A 22421-nucleotide genomic window follows, 5' to 3' on the forward strand; every position below is an offset into this window, starting at 1 on the left:
ATCTCTGCAGAGAGGGAGACTCCACAACCCCCCTGGGCAGCCTGCTCCAGGGCAGTGATTCAGGCTGTGGAGCCAAGGGTTGTGGGCACATTGAATCACCTGCTTCGAGAGCCCTAGCAGCAAGGGAAGTGGGGTGGCAGAGCCCTGGGTGCTTGCTGCCTTGCCTGCAGAGGGTTGTCCTCTCCTTCCACAGCAGTGTGGCATCAGTGCCAGGGAAAGCTGCAGCCTTGCCATGCTGGCACAAACGGTGTTTGAGGCGCAAAGCACTCTGCAAATGTTATGTTTCCTCCAGTCTCCCAGCAAGGATTGCAGGTGATTTCTGTCCTAGGCTGTGATGTCAGTCACAAACACATCCTTCTGCTGGAAGTACTGCTGTGCTTTCACAGTGCCTTTTAAAAGGGTGGCACTAGACAATGACATGCTGGAGCGTGTCCAGAGAAGGGCCAGGAGGAGGAGCAGAGGGCTGGAGCTGCTCTGCTGTGAGCACAGACTGAGGGAGTTGGGGTTGTGCAGGCTGGAGAGGAGAAGGCTCCCAGGAGACCTCATTGTGGCCTTCCAGGATCTGCAGGGGGCTCCAAGAAAGCTGGGGAGGGACTTTTGAGGGTGTCAGGGAGGGATAGGACTGGGGGGGATGGAGCAGAACTAGAAGTGGGGAGATTGAGATTGGATGTGAGGAAGAAGTTGTTGCCCATGAGGGTGGTGAGAGCCTGGCACAGGCTGCCCAGGGAGGTGGTGGCAGCCTCCTGCCTGGAGGTGTTTGCAGCCAGGCTGGAGGTGGCTGTGAGCAACCTGCTGTGGTGTGAGGTGTCCCTGGCCATGGCAGGGGGGTTGGGACTGGCTGAGCCTTGAGGTCCCTTCCAGCCCTGACAGTTCTATGATTCTATGCTGACACTTGCAGGCCAGACTGCCTTTAGAAAATGTTTGCACAACACCCTGGGGTTTGTGTGGGGTTTTTGTGGTTGTGTTTGGGGTTTTTGGTGGTTTGTCGGGTTTTTTTGTTTGTTTGTTTGTTTGATTTGTTTGTTTTGGTCTGGTCCTGAAACTTCCTAAGGCTTTGTGGTGCTTTGAAATCCACTACAGACAAACTTGAACCGTTCCTGACCAATTCTTTCAGGTCTTTGCCTCGGGGTGCATTGCTCAGTGCAGTCGGCTGTCCTCACGGAACCCCAGGAGCCGCCGCCGGGGGCTGTGGCGGAGCTGCGGGGCTCTGCTGCTCGTCCTGGCTGTGAGGGTTCTCTGCAGCAGGGACACGGTGACACGTTTTCCTTTTGTCTGGCTTTCACACAAGCACTGCAAGAGCATCTTCACAGCCTCATGGGATGGAAAGAAAATGAAGTTTGTGATTCGCAGATGGGTGTGAGTCCTATTTCCCTGCGGTGCTGGAGCAGAAGCCGCGGGGAAAGCCTTCGAAAGCTCCGGGCGGCTGCAGAGGGGAGCTGCGGAAGGGGAGCTGGGGAAGGCAATCGCCCCTCGGCTCTCGTCTGGGCTTTTTGTGCTGCATTTCGCGGCCTTCCCAGGAGATGGCAGCCCGGGTTTATAAATCCACAACCGGCAGCTGGCACCGAGCAGCCCCCAGCCTGCGCCGGGAGAGACCCCGGGACGCAGCTGTTCCGCCTGCCGCCCCCGGGGCGTCCGGAACCCGCTTCTGCGGGGACCGGTCCCTCAGCACGTCCCTGTGCTTCGCTCCACATCGCATCCCAGGGGTCCCCGGGCCACGGTCCGGCCAGTAGGTCTCCCTGGCTTTGGCGGGGTCCGCCGCTGCTCGGGTGGCACATGGGACCTCTGCCCCAGGCCGTTGTGCCACCGCATCCCAGCGCGGGGCGGAAACGGACGGGGCTGGAAAAAACAAGCAAACCGGTTCCACAACTCCAGCGGGTACCTCCGGAGCTGCCAGTTATCGATTGTGCAAGGCAGGAAACAGTGTGAGAGTTTAATCCTCTCCCTGTTGTTCAGGGATCGCCTGTACCTTCCGATTGCTGGTGGTGGAGGGCTAGGCTTGACGTCCTGGGATCAAAAGCCGGAAAGGCTTTCCCAGGAAGAGGTGGTGGTTTGGCAGGTGTGAAGCAAGGGCAGGGAGAGTCGGTCACTGGTCCCAGAAAAGAGACACAGCTAATTGTTGTAGCATAACAGGAAGGGGGAAATCATGTGAAATGCCACAGGTATCCCCAGCTGCCTGCAGAGCCGGAGTGTGGCTCAGAAAGACTCCTTGGCCATTGGGATGTGCTGCCCAGGGAGGCGGTGGAGTCACTGCCCTGGAGGTGTTCAAGAGGGGATTGGCTGTGGCACTGGAAGCCATGGTTTAGTAGTCATGGAGTGTTGGGTTGGACTTGAGGATCTCTGAGGTCTTTCCCAACCTTATTGATTCTATGATTCTGTGGTGTCTGGAGCAGTGCCTGATGCTGCCAGCACCACCCGAACCACAGCTGGGGCAGCAGGCAGGAGGGAGCTTGGGACAGGAAAGGAAGAGTCTGTGCCCACTCCCCTTCCCACCCACCCACCCCTCCAAACTGCTGTTTCCATGCTGCAGCAGTGCTGAGCTGCTGCTGTGAGAGGCCCACAGGCTGAGAGCCCAGAAGCCATTTGGCTCAACCCCAGTGTTTGAAGAGTGGTCTCCAGGCTGGCTCTAGGCGCTGCAGCAGTCAGTGACGATAGCCAACGTGACTATGGCACAGGACAGAGGAACAGGCTATGGACTGCCCAGGGCATCCACCACCCCCCAGCGGCTGTGAGCAGCCCCAGTGCTGCCAGGCAAACCCACTGGGACTGCCTCCAAGGAGCTGTTTTGGTCACAAGGCTCTGAGGGCTTCCCATCAAACGCCCACGTCTGTGCCTGTGGGGGAAGCCTCCCTGGGGGCTCCATTCACTGCAGAGGTGCTCACCAGCCCTCCCCCATGGGAACTGAGCTCCTCACTGAATCCAGAGGGGTTTGCTGACTGTGGAGAGACAGCCCTTGGCAAGACTGTGTGTCTTCAATCAAATTTAGCACGGGAACAGGGCTGCAGGGAAGCTGTGGGATCTCTGTCCCTGGGGATGTTTGCAACTTGCCTAGACAGCCCTGAGCTACCTCCTCTTGTGTTGAAATTGGCTTTGCTTGGAGCAGGAGCTGAACTAGAGCCCTCTGGGGGACTTGTCTAGGGTCTGTATCATTCCCAGTATCCAATACTGTCAGCTAAAGCTTTGCTAGAGGTAAAAAGAGACCTTCAGCAAGAAATATTTGAAGGGGGCTACAAGAAAGCTGGGGAGGGACTTCTGAGGGTGTCAGGGAGGGATAGGACTGTGGGGGATGGAGCAAAACTAGAAGTGGTTCAGATTCAGATTGGATGTGAGGAAGAAGTTGTTCCCCATGAGGGTGGTGAGAGCCTGGCACAGGTTGCCCAGGGAGGTGGTGGAAGCCTCCTGCCTGGAGGTGTTTGCAGCCAGGCTGGAGGTGGCTGTGAAGTCTTTTCCAACCTGGTTGATTCTGTGATTTCTGTGACCCCTGACATGCAGTCACAGCTGTGTGGGTGGCTCTGCACATCTGGAAAGCAGCTCAGGGATGCTTTCAGTGGGTGGGGGAAGAACATTTGCAGCTTCATAGATCCATAGAATAGATCCATGGAATGGGTTGGGTTGGAAGGGACCTTCAAGATCATCCAGTTCCAACCCCTGGCCATGGGCAGGGACACCTCAGGGACACCTCACCTGGGACACCAGCCCAGGTTGCTCAAGGCCTCATCCAACCTGGCCTTGAACATCTCCAGGGAGGGTGCATCCACAACCTCCCTTAAGAATGGCTGAAGTTTAATTACTCTGAACAAAACACCCAGCAGAGTCGTTTTGGAAAGGGTAGTTTTACCTGCCCTGTGGTTTAAACACCCAGAAACTACAGCACACAAAAATCTTAGAGCACACAGCAAGTGCTCAAATTCTTTTCACGAGCTTTAGGCTGGGTTTTCTGGTGAGAGTAGAGGTGGATCAAGTGTCAGCTCCTGTTCATGTCACAGTCTTTAGCTCTTATGCAGTAGGGCACAGAAGGGTCGGATCTGGCCACAGGGACTGGCCTTTCGTTAAGCAGCAGACGGAGGGGGTTGTGTGGCTTGCTGGATTTCCCTCACGTCCCGCGTTGAGATGAAAGATTTGGATGGAGCTGGCGGCAGTGTTTGTGGCCGCCCAGGAGATTTGGACGGAGCTGGCAGCAGTGTTTGGGGAAGCCCAGAAGCAGAGATCTGTCTCCCGGGCCCCGCTCCCAACCCAGAGCTTGCGGTGCGTGTGTGCCGGGGGAGCCAGCTCGGCGTTCGCGCTCCCGGGGCTCCGCTGGGCCCCCACCCCATAACCACTTGCGGGGTGATTTTTACCTCCCTCTCCCGGACCCCCTCCATTTCCCGAGCTCCGGCGGAGCCGGGCTGCAGACCCGGCGCCGCGCACTAGGTGTCAGCGGAGCCTTCCCCTCCCTTTTATTGCTGCCCTGCCCCTCCCCGAAGGAAGAGGAGGGGGCCGCGCAGAGCCGCGCTCGCAGCCGCCCTTCTCCTGTCCCCTCCCCGCCCTTCCTCGGCGCTGCGCGGCGGCGCGTCCCCGCCCCGGGGCCGGCCGGTGCTAGGGGCGGAGGTTCGGCGGTCGGCGGCGGCGGTGCCGGGCGCGCTGCAGGGGCAGCCCGGCCGCCTCGGGGCCGCCATGCCCGCGAAGTCTAAGTACAACCTGGTGGACGACCGGCACGACCTCCGCATCCCCCTGCACAACGAGGACGCCTTCCAGCACGGCATCTGCTTCGAGGCCAAGGTGGGCAGCGGGCGAGGAGCGGGGGCCGGTGGGGAGTCCGCAGGTTCCCCGCCCAGCGCTTGCGCCCCCGATCCCCCTCGTCTTCCATCTCTCTTTTTGCACGCCCTGGCATCTCCCCACTTTCCCCAGTAGCCTTTCCCCCTTGGCATTGCTTGCTCTGCAGCTGAGTTTGGGGGAAGGAGTTGAGTGAGGCTTCCTACCCATCCCGCAAGGATGTCGAAGGTGGCCAGACGGAGCAGGGTCGCTCTGCTGCTTCACTCGAACATCCCTCCGCGTCCCAGCATCTCTCCTTGGGTCTGCGTGGTGTTGCTTGGGAATGCTGGCCCGGGAGAAGCCGGGACTGCGCGCATCTTGCTGGGAAAGAGCAGAGGGCTCTGGCTCTGTGTTTCTAGCCTCGTGGGAAATTCTGGAGTGCCGGTGTGGTGGCTGCGGGATGCCCTTGTACCCTGGTGCCTCTCGAATGGGGTAAAGGCGTCGTGCGAGCGGACGGAGGAGCTGCGTGCCGTTTGCGGGAGAGGGCAGGAGGTCAGGGCTGCCAGCCCAAAAATAAAAGCTTGTGCTGATTCTCCTTACATATATAGAACCATTCTTGCTGGCAAGTTTGGCAGGAAGCGCTCTTTGGGTTTGGTTTCTGTTTATTTATGTTTTTGCTGCTGGGACCTCTCAGTATCTCGCTGCACTCAGGCTGTGGCTTCCCAGAGACCGAGCGCTTGGCGACCTCGCAGCAGGCTGGGAGCAGCCTGGCGGTTGGGCTGCGCTGCCCAGCCCCGAGCAGGTAGCGCTGACTGGCAGCAGCTGGCCGTGAGATCGTTTGAAAAGGGGAAGCATAACTGCATCCCCTGGGAGCAGCAAAGGAGCAGGACTGTACCACGCTGGTGGGATACTCAAGTGAGGCTGACCTGGGGAGCGACCTGGTGTAAAGCAGTTGTGAGCGGCAGGGAGGCAGGCAGGCGTCTCTCCCACACCGTTGTCCTCGGAGCACATCTGCTGGTGAGGGGGCAGAAATAAATCACAGGTTTGGCATCTCCTGACATGAAGTGCCCCCATGGCAAGGCTGCAGCTTCTGGAGGGGGTCTAGGTGTTGTTTCCCCCTTTCCCCAGGGCCGGAAGGGTTCCTCTGCAGAGGCCATTGCCTGCCCAGCGACAGGCACCGTGCTGCAGAGAGCGAAAAGCAGAGGAGTTGTTTACAGAGCAAACTTAAACCTGCTTTGCAACTGTTTGCTGGGAGAGACTGCTCCAGTTCAGCTTTGCAGCCTTTTGCTCCTGGATCATTTGATCCAGTGGCTGTTCCACTGCCAGCACCTGCTCACCCCTCACCTGCGGGGAGGCTGCCGAGCGCCTGCCCTTCTGCATCCCCTGTGTCTCCTCCATGCCAGCTTTGGCTGGCTCGGCCTGGGGGGGTGAGGATTGGGGTGGTTGTCCTTCAGTCTGCTCCTGGCTCATCTCTTTTGGATGCTGCTGGCCTGGCTGCATGAATGGAGTGGAGCACGTTAGCTCCTCTTTGTTAGCTCCTCTCTTTCTCTTGTTTGGTATCCTGTGGCACGCGCTCCTGCCAAGCACAGGCTGTACAAAACCCCCAGCTTCCGAATCTGTGGGTGCCTCCAGCAGCCCCTAATGCCAGATGCCAAATGCAGATGGCTTAGGCAATTAACTCTGTCCTTTCATTAGATTGCTGGAGATTAATTAAATGCTTACACTCCTTTAGTTCCTTTTTACCCACGAGAATCCCGAGCGCTGAACCCTGCGGGGCTCTGGTTTCAGCACCCAGTGCCAGCCTCAGAACTGAGAGGCTCTGACTTGGAGTGGAGCTCTGGGGGAAGATTAAAGAAGGAAAATGCTCATCTCGGGGGCTGGGACTTTTGAGGGTGTCAGGGAGGGATAGGACTGGGGGGAATGGAGCAAAACTGGAAGTGGGGAGATTGAGATTGGATGTGAGGAAGAAGTTGTTCCCCAGGAGGGTGGTGAGAGCCTGGCACAGGCTGCCCAGGGAGGTGGTGGAAGCCTCATCCTCATCCCTGGAGGTGTTTGCAGCCAGGCTGGAGGTGGCTGTGAGCAAGCTGCTGTAGTGTGAGGTGGCCATGGCAGGGGGGTTGGCACTGGCTGAGCCTTGAGGTCCCTTCCAGCCCTGACAATTCTGACTTGCAGGCCTGTCTCCTAAACTCCTCCTGGGATTGCTGACAGCACAGGCAGTGGGGGTCCTGGTGTTGCAGCCCTCAGCAGCTGGATCAGTGCTCTCTGCTCTGGCAGCCTGGGATTCCTGAGAAGCCTGCTTGGGGCTCGCTGCAGGGGAGTGATGCAGCCTGCGTTGGTATGTGCTGGTTGATTGTCTGAGTGCCTGGCTGTGTTTTCACACAGCACCCAGGCTGTCTGCTGCTGTCTTTAGATGGCACACGGGGTGGGTGCGGTGCGTGTCTCAGGTCATCAGGAGCTGCTGGCATCCCTGCTGTTGTCCCCCTTGCCTTTCCCCCAAGCACTCCTGGCTTCCTGTGGTGGGTGGCCTGCAGACAGACAGGGCTTAGGCCTTTTTCAAGCACAGAGCACTGGACCTCACTCTGAAGCAAGCACTGCTGGCAAGGCATCACCAAGTCCAGCCCAGAGCCCTGCTCTGCAAGGCTCACCCCTAACCCACAGCCCCAAGCACCACAGCCAAACCACCTTCCAACACCTCCAGGCTTGGGCACTCCACCACCTCCCTGGGCAGCACATTCCAGCCCCTGACCACTCTTGCCATCACAAAATTCTTCCTCCTGTCCAGTCTGAACCTCCCCAGTGGCAGCTTGAGGCCATTCCCTCTGTTCTGTCACTAATTGCCTGTGAGCAGAGACCAGCAGCAGCCTCTCCACAAGGTCCTTGCAGGGAGCTGTAGACAGCAATGAGGTCTCCCTCAGCCTCCTCTTTTCCTCACTAACCATCCCCAGCTCCTTCAGTCTCTCCTCATCAGATTTATCCTCCAGGCCCTTCCCAGCTTCCTTGCCCTGCTCTGCCCTGGCTCCAGCACCTCCACATCTCTCTGGGATTGAGCTGCCCAAGCCTGGACACCACACTCCAGGTGTGGCCTCCCCAGAGCTGAGTGCCAGGGGACAATCCCCTCCCTGCTCCTGCTGGCCACAGCATTGCTGACCCCAGCCAGGATGCCTTTGGCTTTCTTGGCCACCTCGGCTCACTGCTGGCTCATCCACTTCATCCCAGTGAAGCCACTTGGCAGCCATGTGCCCTGGCACAGGGGCACCCAGCCTGAGCAGTGTCCTCAGAGGATTATGTTAATCCATTCTCTGGAGATCACTCCAGTAGCTGGAATTTCCCCCTCCATGTTTGCAGGAGCAGCAATGCATTGCACACTTGGGGATGTTTTTCCCTGGGTGCCTCTCTTGGCACCCAACCCCTCTGCGCCTCGGGTCAGGCTGCTGGGAATCGAAGGAGCTGGCTCCAAGGGTGTAGGCAGGGCATTTGTTTTCTTCTGAGTCTTGTGGTCTGGGTCTTTGGAGAAAATCAGCAGCCTGGCCTCTTGGGTTAGCTGAGGCTTTTGGCAGGAGAGCTGGGAGCTGCAGCCTGGTGCAGGGGGGAGGACAGAGATTCCCACTTGTGCAGTGATTTTTCTGGTTCAGTAAAGGAATGTGTAGAGAGCAAAGACACCTCCTGTCCTCCTCCACCTCTCCACCCAGCACAGCTCTTCCAGTCAAGATGAGGAAGAAGGGGATGTCAGATTAGTCCTTATCTTCCCCAAGCCTTGGTGCTGCAGGACAAACCCCAAGAGGCAGCTTGTGCAACACCAGCCCTTCAGGAGTCGTGACTCGGGCTGCTCCCACACCTCCAGAGAGATCTGCACATAGAGGGCATTGAACAGGGTGGTAGAGCCTGTCCTTGGAGTGCCAGAGCCCCTGTCTGAGTGCAGGGGTGCTGGGTGCTGCTGGGCTTGTGCAGGGAAACTGTCACTGCCTCCTGTCACTGCAGCCATTGTAGGGAGCTTGCTGGGCTGGTCCTCCTCAAAATCATAGAATCACCAGGGTTGGAAGGGACCTCAAGGCTCAGCCAGTTCCAACCCCCCTGCATGGCCAGGGACACCTCACACTACAGCAGGTTGCTCACAGCCACCTCCAGCCTGGCTACAGAAACCTCCAGGGATGAGGATGAGGCTTCCACCATCTCCCTGGGCAACCTCTGCCAGTCTCTCACCACCCTCCTGGGGAACAACTTCTTCCTCACATCCAATCTCAATCTCCCCATTTCTACTTTTGCTCCATCCCCCCCAGTCCTGTCCCTCCCTGACACCCTCAGAAGTCCCTCCCCAGCTTTCTTGGAGCCCCCTGCAGATCCTGGAAATCAGCAAGAAATTCCTCTTGCCCTGGAGATGTGGTCCAGAGCCAGGTCCCTCTTAGCAAATAGCTCTCATTTGGAAGTAGCCTCAGTCCTGAGTCATCTTACTCTGCTCCCAGAGGCTCCCCACGGAGGGGCAGAGGGGTGCAAGGACCTCAGAGCTGCCATGGGCTGGGCCGTGGTGTGCTGGATCTCGGTGTTCCTGATAGCAGACCTGTTTGCAGATAAAGGCAGGGATGGAGGCTGGGGAGGGTTCTTCTGGGCAGCAGGTGATTTATTATTTTTGGGTGGTTGGGGTGGTGGTTGGGTTTTTTTCCCCCCTCTTTCTTCAGGGAGCTTGGCAAGCAGGCATTTTTCTCTCATGTTTGTCAGTGCTTTTCTCTGCTTCCGTGCGTGGGAAAGCGCAGTTGAACCGAGCATCTGCTGCTGGCTATGTTTGGAGATGGGGCATGAAGGAAACTTTAGTCTGATGCAGTCTGTGCCTTCCTATGAACCCCTCCAGCTCCCCTGCCCACTGCCTTCCCGAGGCTGCAAGCCCTGGCAGTGCCTGCTGGCTCTTGCAAAGATAAATTGTTTATCAGGACAAGAATTACAGCCTCAGGGGAACACCAAGCTTGTGTGTTCCTGCTCCTTTGTGCACCCTGCTGTACCTAGGGATCATACATAGAAGCATTTGAAGGGAGCCCCTCTTACAACAAGGATCTGGAGGGGCTGGAAGGTGTCCAGAGAAGGGCCACGAGGAGGAGCAGAGGGCTGGAGCTGCTCTGCTGTGAGCACAGACTGAGGGAGTTGGGGTTGTGCAGGCTGGAGAGGAGAAGGCTCCCAGGAGACCTCATTGTGGCCTTGCAGGAGCTGCAGGGGGCTCCAAGAAAGCTGGGGAGGGACTTTTGGGGGTGCCAGGGAGGGATAGGACTGGGGGGGATGGAGCAAAACTAGAAATGGGGAGACTGAGATTGGATGTGAGGAAGAAGTTGTTCCCCAGGAGGGTGGTGAGAGCCTGGCACAGGCTGCCCAGGGAGGTGGTGGCAGCCTCCTGGCAGGAAGTGTTTGCAGCCCGGCTGGAGGTGGCTGTGAGCAACCTGCTGTGGTGTGAGGTGTCCCTGGCCATGGCAGGGGGTTGGAACTGGCTGAGCCTTGAGGTCCCTTCTAACCCTAACAATTCTCTGAGCTGGGTTGCAAGCAGCACTGATCTGGGGCTCCTCTGCTTCTTCAGGCTCCCTTCCTAGTGAGGTTGGCTTCGCCAGAGGGCTGTGGAGTCAGTACAGACAGGTTGTGTGAAGCTCTGCACCTCTTTAGCTGGCTGGGAGAGATTCAGCAGCGTTCTTTGGGGGCTGTTGGTGCTGGCAGCTCTGCAGCATGGTGTGCAGTGTCAGGGCTGCTCAGCCCGGGGCAAAGCTGCAGTGTGATTGAGCTCAGGATTGCTTGCTCAAGGCTATAAATAACCTTCCCCAGTGCCACAAAAGTTCCTGCCTGCAACAGTGGCATATTTCTGCTGTACTTGTGAAGTTGGTTCACAGGCTGCTTGGTGAAGCTCTTAGCAAAAAAAAATCTCTCTGCCAGGGGGAGATTTGGCAAAGCTGCCTGTGCCCAGACTGCAGGTCCCAGCCGGGCGCTGCGTGGGCTCGGCAGATGCCACAAGGTCCCTGGGAAGAGCTGGCAGGGATGGGATGCTTCCCGTCCTGCCTTCTGCCTGCTGGGAGCATTCTGCCCCTGTGCATCCCGTGCAGGAAGGCTGTAGCTGGGTGTAAATGCAGGAGGCTCAGCCCCTGCCACAGGGGCAGCTGTGGGTGGCCAGGCTGGGAGGGGTACGGATCGGGGGCAGCCCTGCTCCGCCGGCATGGGAACGCTTCCCCTTTCCTGCCTACCTGCTCGCTCCCTGCCCTCTGTCCCTGCTCCAGGGCTGCATCCCACTGCGCAGGGAGCTCTCCTTACCGAGTGAGCCATGTTCTGGCTGGTGAGAGAGGAGGGTGGGTGCTGAGCACATGGCTCTGGTGGGTGCCAGGGTCTCGTCTTGGGATCCTCAGAGGTCTGTGTCGGTGGTGCTCAAGCCCCTGCTCAGCTCCCGGGCAGGGCAAGTGCTTCCAGGAGCAGCAGGCGAGTGAGGGCTGAAATCCCTGGGGTATCAGCCAGTGCAGCCTGGCCTGAGGTGTCCCTGTTTTATTGCCTGCTGACTGAGCTCTGGAGGAGTATCACAGTATCACCAAGGTTGGAAGAGACCTCAAAGATCATCGAGTCCAACCTGTCACCACAGACCTAGTCTGACGTGCTGTGTTAAACTCCCTGGCCTGGGGTCACCCCTGTGTCCTCAGAGTGCAGAGCCCCACTGAGAGAGGACGCTGGAAGTGTTTGAAAAGAGCCTAGCTGAGGCACTTGGTGCCATGGTTGAGTTGATCAGATGGTGTTGGGTGAGAGGTTGGACTGGATGATCTCAAAGGTCTTTTCCAAGACTGAGCCCTCTGCCCCCCCCTGCCAGGCTGAGGCTGGCAAGCCAGTGCCTTTTTCCATTGCAGTCAGCTGGCCCCTGGCTGCTCTGTACCCTTTGGCTGCTCTGTACCCTTTGGCTGCGGGGCACACGCCACCGCTGGCTGAGTAACCTTGCCCACGTTCCGGCCGGCGGGGCTGCGTGTTCCTGGGGGGCAGGGCAGAGCTGGGGCTGTGCCAGCTCAGCTCCCCGGGCAGAGGCCACGCATGGGCAAGTGCAGAGCAGGAGCCCTGGGCAGCCAGTCCCGGGAGCTGGATTGCTCCTTGCTTCCCCTGAGGGCGGCGGCCGAGGAGCCCTTATCAGGCAGGCTGCAGGCGGGCAGGGTGTTCCCCTGGCACTGGGGAAACTTGGGGTGCCTGGCTGGGGACTGCTGCCCAGGCACTCCGGCCCTCGCCTGCTGGTGCTGCCATGTGTCACAGGGCCAACATCTCAGTACCCTGCGTGGCCTCAGGCTGCCCTGGACTCGTGGCAGCAGCTGAACGTGAGCCTGCAGTGTGCCCAGGTGGCCAATTGGCCAATGGCATCCTGGCCTGCAGCAGGAGCAGTGTGGCCAGCAGGAGCAGGGAGCTCATCCTGCCCTGTGCTCAGCACTGCTCAGGCCACACCTTGAGTCCTGTGTCCAGTTCTGGGCTCCTCAGGTTAGGAAAGAGGTTGAGCTGCTGGAAGGTGTCCAGAGAAGGGCAAGAAAGCTGGGGAGGGGTCTGGGGCACAGCCCTGGGAGGAGAGGCTGAGGGAGCTGGGGTTGCTTAGCCTGCAGAAGAGGAGGCTCAGGGGAGACCTTCTTGCTCTCTGCAACTCCCTGAAGGGAGGTTGGAGCCAGGTGGGGGTTGGGCTCTTCTCCCAGGCAGCCAGCACCAGAACAAGAGGACACAGTCTCAAGCTGTGCCAGGGGAGGTTTAGGCTGGAGGTGAAGAAGATTAGTTGATTGGTTGGATTGGTTGATGGGTTGGACGCAATGATCTTGAAGGTCTCTTCCAACCTGGTTTATTCTATGTATAAGAAGTTCTTCCCAGACAGAGAGATTGCCCTTGGAATGGGCTGCCCAGGGAGGGGGTGGGGTCAGCATCCCTGGAGGTGTTTAAGAGCAGCCTGGGTGAGGCACTCAGTGCCATGGTCTGGTTGGTTAGTTAGGGTTGGGGGATTGGTTGGGCTTGGTGATCTTGGAGGTCTCTTCCAGCCTGGTAGATTCTGTGCCATGTTGGGACTCTGACATCCCATATCTGATGCCTCCTGCCTGGCTCCAGTAACCCTTCCCCAGCCTGGGTGCAGGAGCCCCTTCTCAGATGAGGCTCTCCTGGTCCTGGGGAGGCTGGGTGGCCCATGGGGGGATGCTCCACGGTGGGGCTGGTGCCCAGGTGTCTCCTCTGCAGAAGCAGTGGTTCCTCACCCGTGGCTGACTCAGGGCAGCTTTCGAAGCTGGCAAGGTGGCAGCCAGCCAGCGAGGGCTGCCCTGCGAGCTGGGTATGATTCAACCCTGACCTTTGCACGTGGGTTGGACTGGCAGAGCAGTGTTGTGCCTCCCTGGGCAGGCTGGCATCTCCTCTCTGGGCAGGCTTTTGCTGCCCACCACCCAGCAACAGCCCTTGGAATGCCTCCCCCTGCCAGGGGTGCAGTTGGCCTTTGGTTTTGTGGGAATCCCTGCCAGCTGCTGCCACAGAGAAAGCAGCTCCTCAAGGGAATGGATTTCTGACAGAACAGAGAAGGAGCAATATTAAACAGCCTCCCAGGGAGCCAAGAAACTGGGTGACTTGTTCAGAGTGCTTGGCAAAATGCTCTCCTGTCTTTTGCTGGGGTTTTATCAGCTGTCACCTGGGGAGAGCTGGCAGGTTCCTAAACTGGGAAGGTCTCTGTAAGCCATGGGCTGGAGGGTGCATCATGTGGGCTGTCTGAGGGCTCCTTCCAGCAGTCACTGGGACACACAGGGGACCCTGTCTGAATGGGAGGGGTGCAGCAAGCAAGCCCCCTTCAGATGCTGAGGAGCCCAGGGGACCCTGTCTGAATGGGAGGGGTGCAGCAAGCAAGCCCCCTTCAGATGCTGAGGAGCCATGGGGACCCTGTCTGAATGGGAGGGGTGCAGCAAGCAAGCCCCCTTCAGATGCTGAGGAGCCCAGGGGACCCTGTCTGAATGGGAGGGGTGCAGCAAGCAAGCCCCTTTCAGATGCTGAGGAGCCCAGGGGACCCTGTCTGAATGGGAGGGGTGCAGCAAGCAAGCCCCCTTCAGATGCTGAGGAGCCCAGGGGACCCTGTCTGAATGGGAGGGGTACAGCAAGCAAGCCCCCTTCAGATGCTGAGGAGCCCAGGGGACCCTGTCTGAATGGGAGGGGTGCAGTAAGCAAGCCCCCTTCAGATGCTGAGGAGCCCAGGGGACCCTGTCTGAATGGGAGGGGTGCAGCAAGCAAGCCCCCTTCAGATGCTGAGGAGCCCAGGGGACCCTGTCTGAATGGGAGGGGTACAGCAAGCAAGCCCCCTTCAGATGCTGAGGAGCCATGGGGACCCTGTCTGAATGGGAGGGGTGCAGCAAGCAAGCCCCCTTCAGATGCTGAGGAGCCCAATGGATGATGGCCTCCAAGCCCTGGGCATGGCAGGGAGAGAGGCTGCCCTGGGAAGGATGAATGGAATCCTGAGTCCCACACACGGGGATGGGGAGCAGCAGGGCGCTTGGGGGGCCAAAAGCACCCTTCAGAATAGGTGCTTTGTGCTGCTGGATGGTAGAGGCTGTAGCTGTGGCTGCTTGCACAGTGAGGGCTGCCTTTGTGGGGCTGCCAGAGCTCCTGGTGGCAGGAGGGACCCCCTTGGCTGCCCATTCACTGCCGCACAGAGCGGGTGGCCTTCCTCCTCCTAATTGGGCCAGGGAGGAGGGGGCTGCCTGGAACTGCCCTCACCCAGCCAGCTGTGCCCTTCATCTTCAGAGCACAGACTGGTGACCCTCTAATCCCTCCTGGTTCTTGGGTGCAAGTGGGGGGCTTCACCTCTGGCGCCTCCCCCGCCCCGGGAAGCTCTGGAGGCAGCTCTCTGGGAGAGCTGTGTCCTGCACAGGTCCATCTGGCTTCCCCCTCAGTCCCCCGGGGGGCTTGGGCAGGGTGGGTTCTTTCATGGCTTTGCTGTCTTTGTCAGCTCTCTTTCACACAGCTTTATTTTCTTTCCTTTTGTCCTGGCCACCAAGGTTTCTCCTCCCTGGGCTCAGCCTCAGCCCCTCCTTCTCCCGTGGGGTCAGCTTGCTGGCACGGGCACTGGCCCAAGGGAACAGGGCCACCACCACGCCTGGCACTTTGGCTGGGGCACACAGATACTGGAGGACAGCACAAGCCCTTCCCTGTGGTCTGGGAGCTCAGGGGTCCCTGGGGCTTCTGCCTGGGGGCTGGAGAGCTGAGTCTCAGCGCTGGGATGGGGCAAGGGGTTAGTCCTGCACCCTGAAGGCTCCAGCTGCTTTGCTGATCCCTGCCTGCCTGTGCCCCACACCTCTTCCCACAATGAAAGTCAATGCTAGGGGCTGGAGGAGAGCAAAGCAGGACTGGCCCTCAGTGTGCTTGTACCTGCAATCCCTGGTAAGCACAGATGGTTGCTCAGCCCACCCCTCCTCTCCTCCCTTGGGAAGCAGAAGATCAGCCTCCAAGTCCACATTTTTGAGGCGATCTCACCACCCTGGGAAGGGTCTATCCCTCTGCAGTGCAGTTCCTGTGTATGGTTTCTGCCCCCAAGGCAAAAAGTAATCTAGGGAGGCTTTGTCCATCTGCTGAGTTTGAGGAAACAGGCAAAAAAATAACTAGATAGATAGATACCTGCCTGCAGAGCTGGGGAGAGGTGGGTGTGCTTGGAGCTGTGAGCACAGCAACTGTGTGAAGTGAGCCCACACTGGGGCTGGAGGTGCTGTGGGATCTGGGGGCCATGGTCCTGTGGGAGGTGGGATGCAGCAGGAAGCTGTGGAGCTTGGGTTTGGTAGCAAAAGCAAATCCTGCAGCCTTTGTGACCTGAGCTCCTTGGACTGGGAGGGGAACAGCTGAGTAAAGGGGCATGGAACAAGGCATTCCTACTGCTGCTGCAGTTTCCCAGGAGGGCCATCCAAGGAGCTGCTGCCCAGTGGGGTCTGGTTTCTCTTCTTTCACTTGCTTATAGAATCACAGAATTGTTAGGGTTGGAAAGGACCTCAAGGCTCAGCCAGCTCCAACCCCCTGCCATGGCCAGGGACACCTCACACCACAGCAGGTTGCTCACAGCCACCTCCAGCCTGGCTGCAAACACCTCCAGGCAGGAGGCTGCCACCACCTCCCTGGCAACCTCTCACCACCCTCATGGGCAACAACTTCTCCCTCACATCCAATCTCAATCTCCCCATTTCTAGTTTTGCTCCATCCCCCCCAGTCCTATCACTCCCTGACACCCTCAAAAGTCCCTTCCCAGCTTTCTTGCAGCCCCCTGCAGATCCTGGAAGGCCACAATGAGGTCTCCTTGGAGCCTTCTCCTCTCCAGGCTGCACAACCCCAACTCCCTCAGTCTGTGCTCACAGCAGAGCAGCTCCAGCCCTCTGCTCCTCCTCATGGCCCTTCTCTGGACACCTTCCAGCACCAACAGATCTTTCTTGCAGCAGAGGCTCCAGACCTGGAGCAGTGCTTATGGGGAAGCCCAGCCCTGCTGGGCTCACAAACAAGTCTGTTCCAGGCATGACTGAGAGTCACTGCTGACCAAGGTTGTGGTCATCAGCCAGGAGGCCAGCACTGCTTGAACTCCTGTGGCTGTGGGAGCCAGCAGTGGATGGAGCCCCCTCTTGCCCAGCTGATAGCTGCCCCTGCTTGCTCTGTCCTTGCCCATGGCTGTGCTCTCTGCTCACCTGGGGAAGGAAATGTGGGGTGAAGGGAGGTGTTGCCCCCTGCAGCAGTGGTGACCTCCTGCTGTTGGGAAGAGCTGGCAGGCAGTCATCCTCTGGCTGCCAAACGCTGCCCTTCTCCTCGTGTGAGCTCTCCAGTTTCCCTTGCAGTGCTGAGTGGTCACTGGCAGCATAGTGCTGTGGGGATGCTTGGAGGGGGAATTGCTGTGCACCCATCTGGATGTGTTCCTGTGCAACCTGTGCTGGCTTCTGTGGTCCTGCTCTGGCAGGGGGCTTGGACTGGATGATCTTTGAAGGTCCCTTCCAGCCCCTGACCTCCTGTGATCCAAGATGCTTGCCTGGCAGGGGGAGATGGGGCAAGGTCTCTTCCTTACGTGCTGCATGGTGACTGTGTGCCCAGTGCTCTGGCTGCCCCTGCCCTCCTCCTTGTCTCCTGCTTTTCTCTGATGGCTTCCAGACCTCATATAAGCCAAGGGAATGGATTGATGTCAAAGTCTCTCTCTCTTAGTACAGCCTGAACATCTGAAGGGGCAGACAGGCTCTGCTCAGGGATGTGACTGCACGCTGAACCAAGAGCTGCACTTGTGCTTCCGTTCGGCGCCTGGGCTCTGGGCAGTTGATGCTGCCTGTGCCAGCAGCCTGCAGTGTGGCCTTTAATTCCTGGTTACATAAAGCTGCCCTGCCCCGTGGCAGCCTGCTCAGCACATGATGAACGTGCCAGCTGTTGGCTGTTTATTTTTATATCCTCTTTCTTTACATCTCCTCTCAGCACCCACTGCCTGGTGCCGGTCGCCTGCCTCCCTCTGCAGCCGGGGCAGCAGCCACGCAGCTGGGGGTCCTGCACTGAGTGGGGAGCTCCTTGAGTTTGGGGTGCAAGCACAGAGGGTTAGCAAGGAGGGCTGTCCAGGCCAGCACACACACATGAAGCTCAGGTGTGGTCACCCAGCCCCTGTGCTCTGCCCTCAGTAGGGGTGGCAGCAGTGTCCCAGCAGAGAGGAGCCAGGTGAGTGAGATGTAACTCCTCTCTGCAGCCCCTGCTTGCGCCCTCACCCCCAGCACACCTTCAGCTGTTTAGGCAGTCAAATTAGAGCTGCCACCTGGGAGCAGGGCCCTGGGTTTTGGTGGCAGCAGAGGTTGTGGCCATGGTCCCAACAGCACGTAGCCCTGCCGGGTTTGGTGCCCTTGTTGTGCTGCTGTGGGTTACATCGGTGCTGGTGTTGAGCTGAGGAGTGGGAGCACAGGGGGCTGGTAAATAGCTCAGGAGTGGTCACCCAGCCCCTGTGCTCTGCCCTCCGTAGGGGTGGCAGCAGTGTCCCAGCAGAGAGGAGCCAGGAGTCCTGCAGCCGTGCTGAGCGAGGCGAAACTCCTCTCTGCAGCCCCTGCTTGTGCCCTCACTCCCAGCACACCTTCAGCCATTTAAGCACCCAAATTAGAGCTGCCACCTGGGAGCAGGGCCCTGGGTTTTGGTGGCAGCAGAGCTTGTGGCCATGTTCCCAGCAGCACGTAGCCCTGCCGGGTTCGGTGCCCTCGTTGTGCCGCCGCGGGTTACGTCAGCGCCGGTGCTGGGCCGAAGCGTGGGAGCACAGGGGGCTGGTAAATAGCCTCAGAGAGCTTTTCTTCTAACTACATGGTTTTAACACTCAGCTTTGACTCTTCATTGCTTGTCTGTTTTCTGATCCTTCTTCTGAATCTGCCCTCTTCCATTTTATCTTCAAAAAGGGTTTTTGTTCGGCCGCTCTCCGTGCTGGGTCGCGGTGCCGCTGCCTTTGGTCCCCTCTGAATAGCAGAGCAGCTCCTTTATTCTGCAGGCTTGGCCTGGAGGCTCAGCACTGCTGCAAAAAAAAGCCCAGCCAAGGGGTTTTGGCAGGGCTGTCACTGAGCAGCAATGGGCCCAAGCACAGGACAGATTGCCCCAGCTATTTTAGGACTCTTCTGATATCCAGGTCTGTAACAGATGACTCAGTGCAGCCGAGGGGACGTTGGCTGGACCTGCGTCCTTTGGTCATGGCAACAATGAGTGAGGCTTGCTGGCCTGGCTGCTGAAGTTAATTTGTTGTGAGAATAAAGGCTGAGGAAGCCTTGGAAGGTGGTGGTGAGGCAGCAGCTTCGCGGTGGGCGGTGTGCTGAGGCGGCAGGTGGGGCAGGCTGAATGCCCCCGCGGCAGGTTCAGGCTGTGCCGGGAACATCTCCCACAGGGCTTGAGGAGGAAGTGGTGGAATGCAAACAAATTGCCACTGGATGTCAAAAGGGAAAATGATCATAGAATCAACAAGGGTGGAAAAGACCTCAGAGATCATCAAGTGCAAGCTAGCACCCAACACCTCCTGACAACTAAACCGTGGCTCCAAGGGCCACATCCAGGCTCTTCTTAAACGCCTCCAGGGCTGGGGACTCCACCACCTCCCTGGGCAGCACATCCCAAGGGCCAATCTCTCTTGCTGGGAAGAATTTCCTCCTCACTTCCAGCCTAAACCTCCCCTGGCACAGCTTGAGACTGTGTCCTCTTGTTCTGGTGCTGCTTGCCTGGGAGAAGAGACCAACCCCCACCTGGCTCCAACCTCCCTGCAGGGAGTTGGAGAGAGCAAGAAGGTCTCCCCTGAGCCTCCTCTTCTGCAGGCTAAGCAACCCCAGCTCCCTCAGCCTCTCCTCACAGGGCTTGTAAGGTCTGAGCAATCTCCTTGGGCACATAGCTAACACCAAGTGAGTGTTGTGCACTAACTCACTCTCTTTTTGCTCCCTCTGCTCTGGCAGATGCCAGCTCTGGCTTCTGCTGGCTCTGCTGACCTTGGCTGCATTGCTGCTCCGTGGCTAAGTACTGGCAGCAACTCTCTGCTCTTTCTCGTGTCCCATGTGGCAGGGGGAAGCCATTGGTAACCCCCAGGTTTTTGTCCAGGGGGTTCTCTTGTGCTTATAAATGGTAAATCCTTTGTGTTTTTTGCCCATTCTCATTGCATGCTGTATTTTAGGTTGTAGTTTTGCTTGTAGATGGAGCTTCATCTGCCTCCCAGCTGAGCTGCTCTGGAGATTTGATGTTGGGAGGGAATCTCAATGAGGAGGAGCAGAGGGCTGGAGCTGCTCTGCTCTGAGGGCAGACTGAGGGAGTTGGGGTTGTGCAGGCTGGAGAGGAGAAGGCTCCCAGGAGACCTCATTGTGGCCTTCCAGGATCTGCAGGGGGCTCCAAGGAAGCTGGGGAGGGACTTTTGAGGGTGTCAGGGAGGGATAGGACTGGGGGGGATGGAGCAAAACTAGAAATGGGGAGATTGAGATTGGATGTGAGGAAGAAGTTGTTGCCCAGGAGGGTGGTGAGAGCCTGGCACAGGTTGCCCAGGGAGGTGGTGGCAGCCTCCTGCCTGGAGGTGTTTGCAGCCAGGCTGGAGGTGGCTGTGAGCAACCTGCTGTGGTGTGAGGTGTCCCTGGCCATGGTAGGGGGTTGGGACTGGCTGAGCCTTGGGGTCCCTTCCAGCCCTGGCTGTTCTATGATTCAACCCAGCACACCACCTGTTCCTCTACAGTGACCTTGGGTTCCCTGCTGGGATGTCAGGGGGGGTCTGTGAGCTTTCCAGCACTGTCAGGACTTGACCAATGTTCTCTCTGTCCCCTGCAGTACATCGGGAGCCTGGATGTGCCGCGGCCCAACAGCAGGGTGGAGATCGTGACGGCCATGCGGCGCATCAGGGTGAGTGTGCGCGGGCTGCTGCTGCCCCCGGCACCGGGGCGGCGAGGCCACCGCTCCTCCTTCTCCTCCTCCACCCTCCTCTTGCAGCAATCCTGTCCTTCAGGTTATCTGCTGGGTGTTATTCATCCTGGCCTGCAGCAGGAGCAGTGTGGCCAGCAGCAGCAGGGAGCTCATCCTGCCCTGAGCTCAGCACTGCTCAGGCCACACCTTGAGTCCTGTGTCCAGCTCTGGGCTCCTCAGTTCAGGAAAGAGGTTGAGCTGCTGGAAGGTGTCCAGAGAAGGGCAAGAAAGCTGGGGAGGGGTCTGGGGCACAGCCCTGGGAGGAGAGGCTGAGGGAGCTGGGGTTGCTTAGCCTGCAGAAGAGGAGGCTCAGGGGAGACCTTCTTGCTCTCTACACCTCCCTGAAGGGAGGTTGGAGCCAGGTGGGGGTTGGGCTCTTCTCCCAGGCAGCCAGCACCAGAACAAGAGGACACAGTCTCAAGCTGTGCCAAGGGGAAGTTTAGACTTGATCTTAGCAAGTTCTTCCCAGACAGAGAGATTGGCCATTGGGATGGGCAGCCCAGGGAGGGGGTGGGATCAGCATCCCTGGAGGTGTTTAAGAGCAGCCTGGGTGAGGCACTTGGTGCCATGGTCTGGTTGATTAGTTAGGGTTGGGTCATTGGTTGGACTTGGTGATCTTGGAGGTCTTTTTCAACCTGGTTAATTCTGTGATTTCTGTGGTTCATAAGTCTCTGTGTTTCACTGCCCTCCTCCCCGCTGACATCTCCATGTAAGCTGGGGGTGGTGCCTGCCGGTGCCACACCACCAGGCTGGGAGCATGCCCAGCACTGCCTGTGCCCTGTGTTGCCTGGGCATCCCCTGTGCTGTGGCTGGGGATAGCTGCAGCCTGAGAGGTACCTCAGGACCACCTCTGTGCTTGTGCTGCTATGAGGACAGACTGAGGGAGTTGGGGTTGTGCAGACTGGAGAGGAGAAGGCTCCCAGGAGACCTCATTGTGGCATTCCAGGATCTGCAGGGGGCTCCAAGAAAGCTGGGGAGGGGCTTCTGAGGGTGTCAGGGAGGGATAGGACTGGGGGGGATGGAGTAAAACTAGAAATGGGGAGATTGAGATTGAATGTGAGGAAGAAGTTGTTCCCCAGGAGGGTGGTGAGAGCCTGGCACAGGCTGCCCAGGGAGGTGGTGGAAGCCTCCTTCCTGGAGGTGTTTGCAGCCAGGCTGGAGGTGGCTGTGAGCAACCTGCTGCAGTGTGAGGTGTCCCTGGCCATGGCAGGGGGGTTGGAGCTGGCTGAGCCTTGAGGTCCCTTTCAACCCTGACAGCTCTGTGATTCTGTGGCATGGAGCTGCTGGCACCAGGTAGAGGCTGTAGCCTGCCTGCATCTTGGGGATTCCCTCATGTGCCAGTCCCAACTCAAGTACCTGTGAGCTGCTTGTGGAAGAGCTGTGTCTGTGCTTTGCTGCTTGCCCAAGCCCTGAGCTGTGTGAGGATCTGGGTGCTGCCTGGCTGGGGCAGCAGGTTAGTGCCTGGTAGCTGCCAGTGTGCAGATCACAGAGATGAGTAAGGAGCCCTGGGCTGGGCAGCAGTGAGCTTGTTTAACAAGGAGTAGGTCAGGGGATGTCAGCTGGGAATGAAGTCATCTGGCTTCCCAAAATACTTCCAGTCAGGATGCAGGGTGCTCTCGCCACAGAATGCTTGGCAGAGAGGCAGGAGATGAGCTTTTCCTCTGCTCTCCACTCTCACCTGCACAACTGGAAGCTGTTCAAGGCTGAGCTGGGAGGTGAGCAAGCCACAGGCCTGCCGAGCTCACTGTCCCTGGGCTTAAAGCAGCAGAAGCTTGGTTTACTCCTTGAGGCACAAAGCATCCCTTTGGGCAATGGTTGGACCTTGGTCTGGCACCTGTGGCAGTGTGGCCACAGGCAATTTGGTCTGCCCCATGGGTCACAGGAGGGTTCTGCTCTGCCTTCCAGGGCTGGCTCCCTCCTGGAAACAGCACTGCAGGGAGCTGAGGATGCTCACAGGGGGCTGAGTAATGGATGAGCTGTCAGCCTGGTGGCCTCATGGGATCCAGCTCCTGCACAGGAGGTTCCAGCTCAGCATGAGGAGGAACTGGGAGGGTCCCAGAGCCCTGGAGCAGGCTGCCCAGAGAGGTTGTGGAGTCTCCTTCTCTGGAGCCTTCCCAGCCCCATCTGGATGTGTTCTGTGTGACCTGTGCTGGGTTCTCTGCTCCTGCTCTGGCAGGGGGGGTTGGAGACTTGATGAGTTTTGGAAGTCCCTTCCAACCCCTCACATCCTCTGATCCTGTGGCTGAGCAGCCCTAGCCAGGCTTGGCTGTTGCCCTGCTCCCCTCTCAGCCTCTCCTGCAGGCTGTTGCTGT

The 22421-nt window shown here is 58.6% G+C and overlaps 1 protein-coding gene across 2 annotated transcripts in view; it reads left to right on the forward strand.

Annotated features, from left to right (window-relative positions):
- Positions 1-4586: 4586 nt before the first annotated feature.
- Positions 4587-22421, forward strand: part of NOS1AP (nitric oxide synthase 1 adaptor protein) — a 51742-nt gene continuing 33907 nt past the window's right edge. For both annotated transcript variants that reach the window (XM_054165283.1, XM_054165284.1), the window contains exons 1-2: positions 4587-4755; positions 19978-20049. In XM_054165283.1, the coding sequence (XP_054021258.1) occupies positions 4651-4755; positions 19978-20049 (177 nt within the window). In that variant the 5' untranslated portion in view covers positions 4587-4650. The remainder of the gene's footprint in view (positions 4756-19977; positions 20050-22421) is intronic.

This window comes from Dryobates pubescens, chromosome 11, assembly GCF_014839835.1.
Source record: "Dryobates pubescens isolate bDryPub1 chromosome 11, bDryPub1.pri, whole genome shotgun sequence".
Classification (NCBI taxonomy): domain Eukaryota; kingdom Metazoa; phylum Chordata; class Aves; order Piciformes; family Picidae; genus Dryobates; species Dryobates pubescens.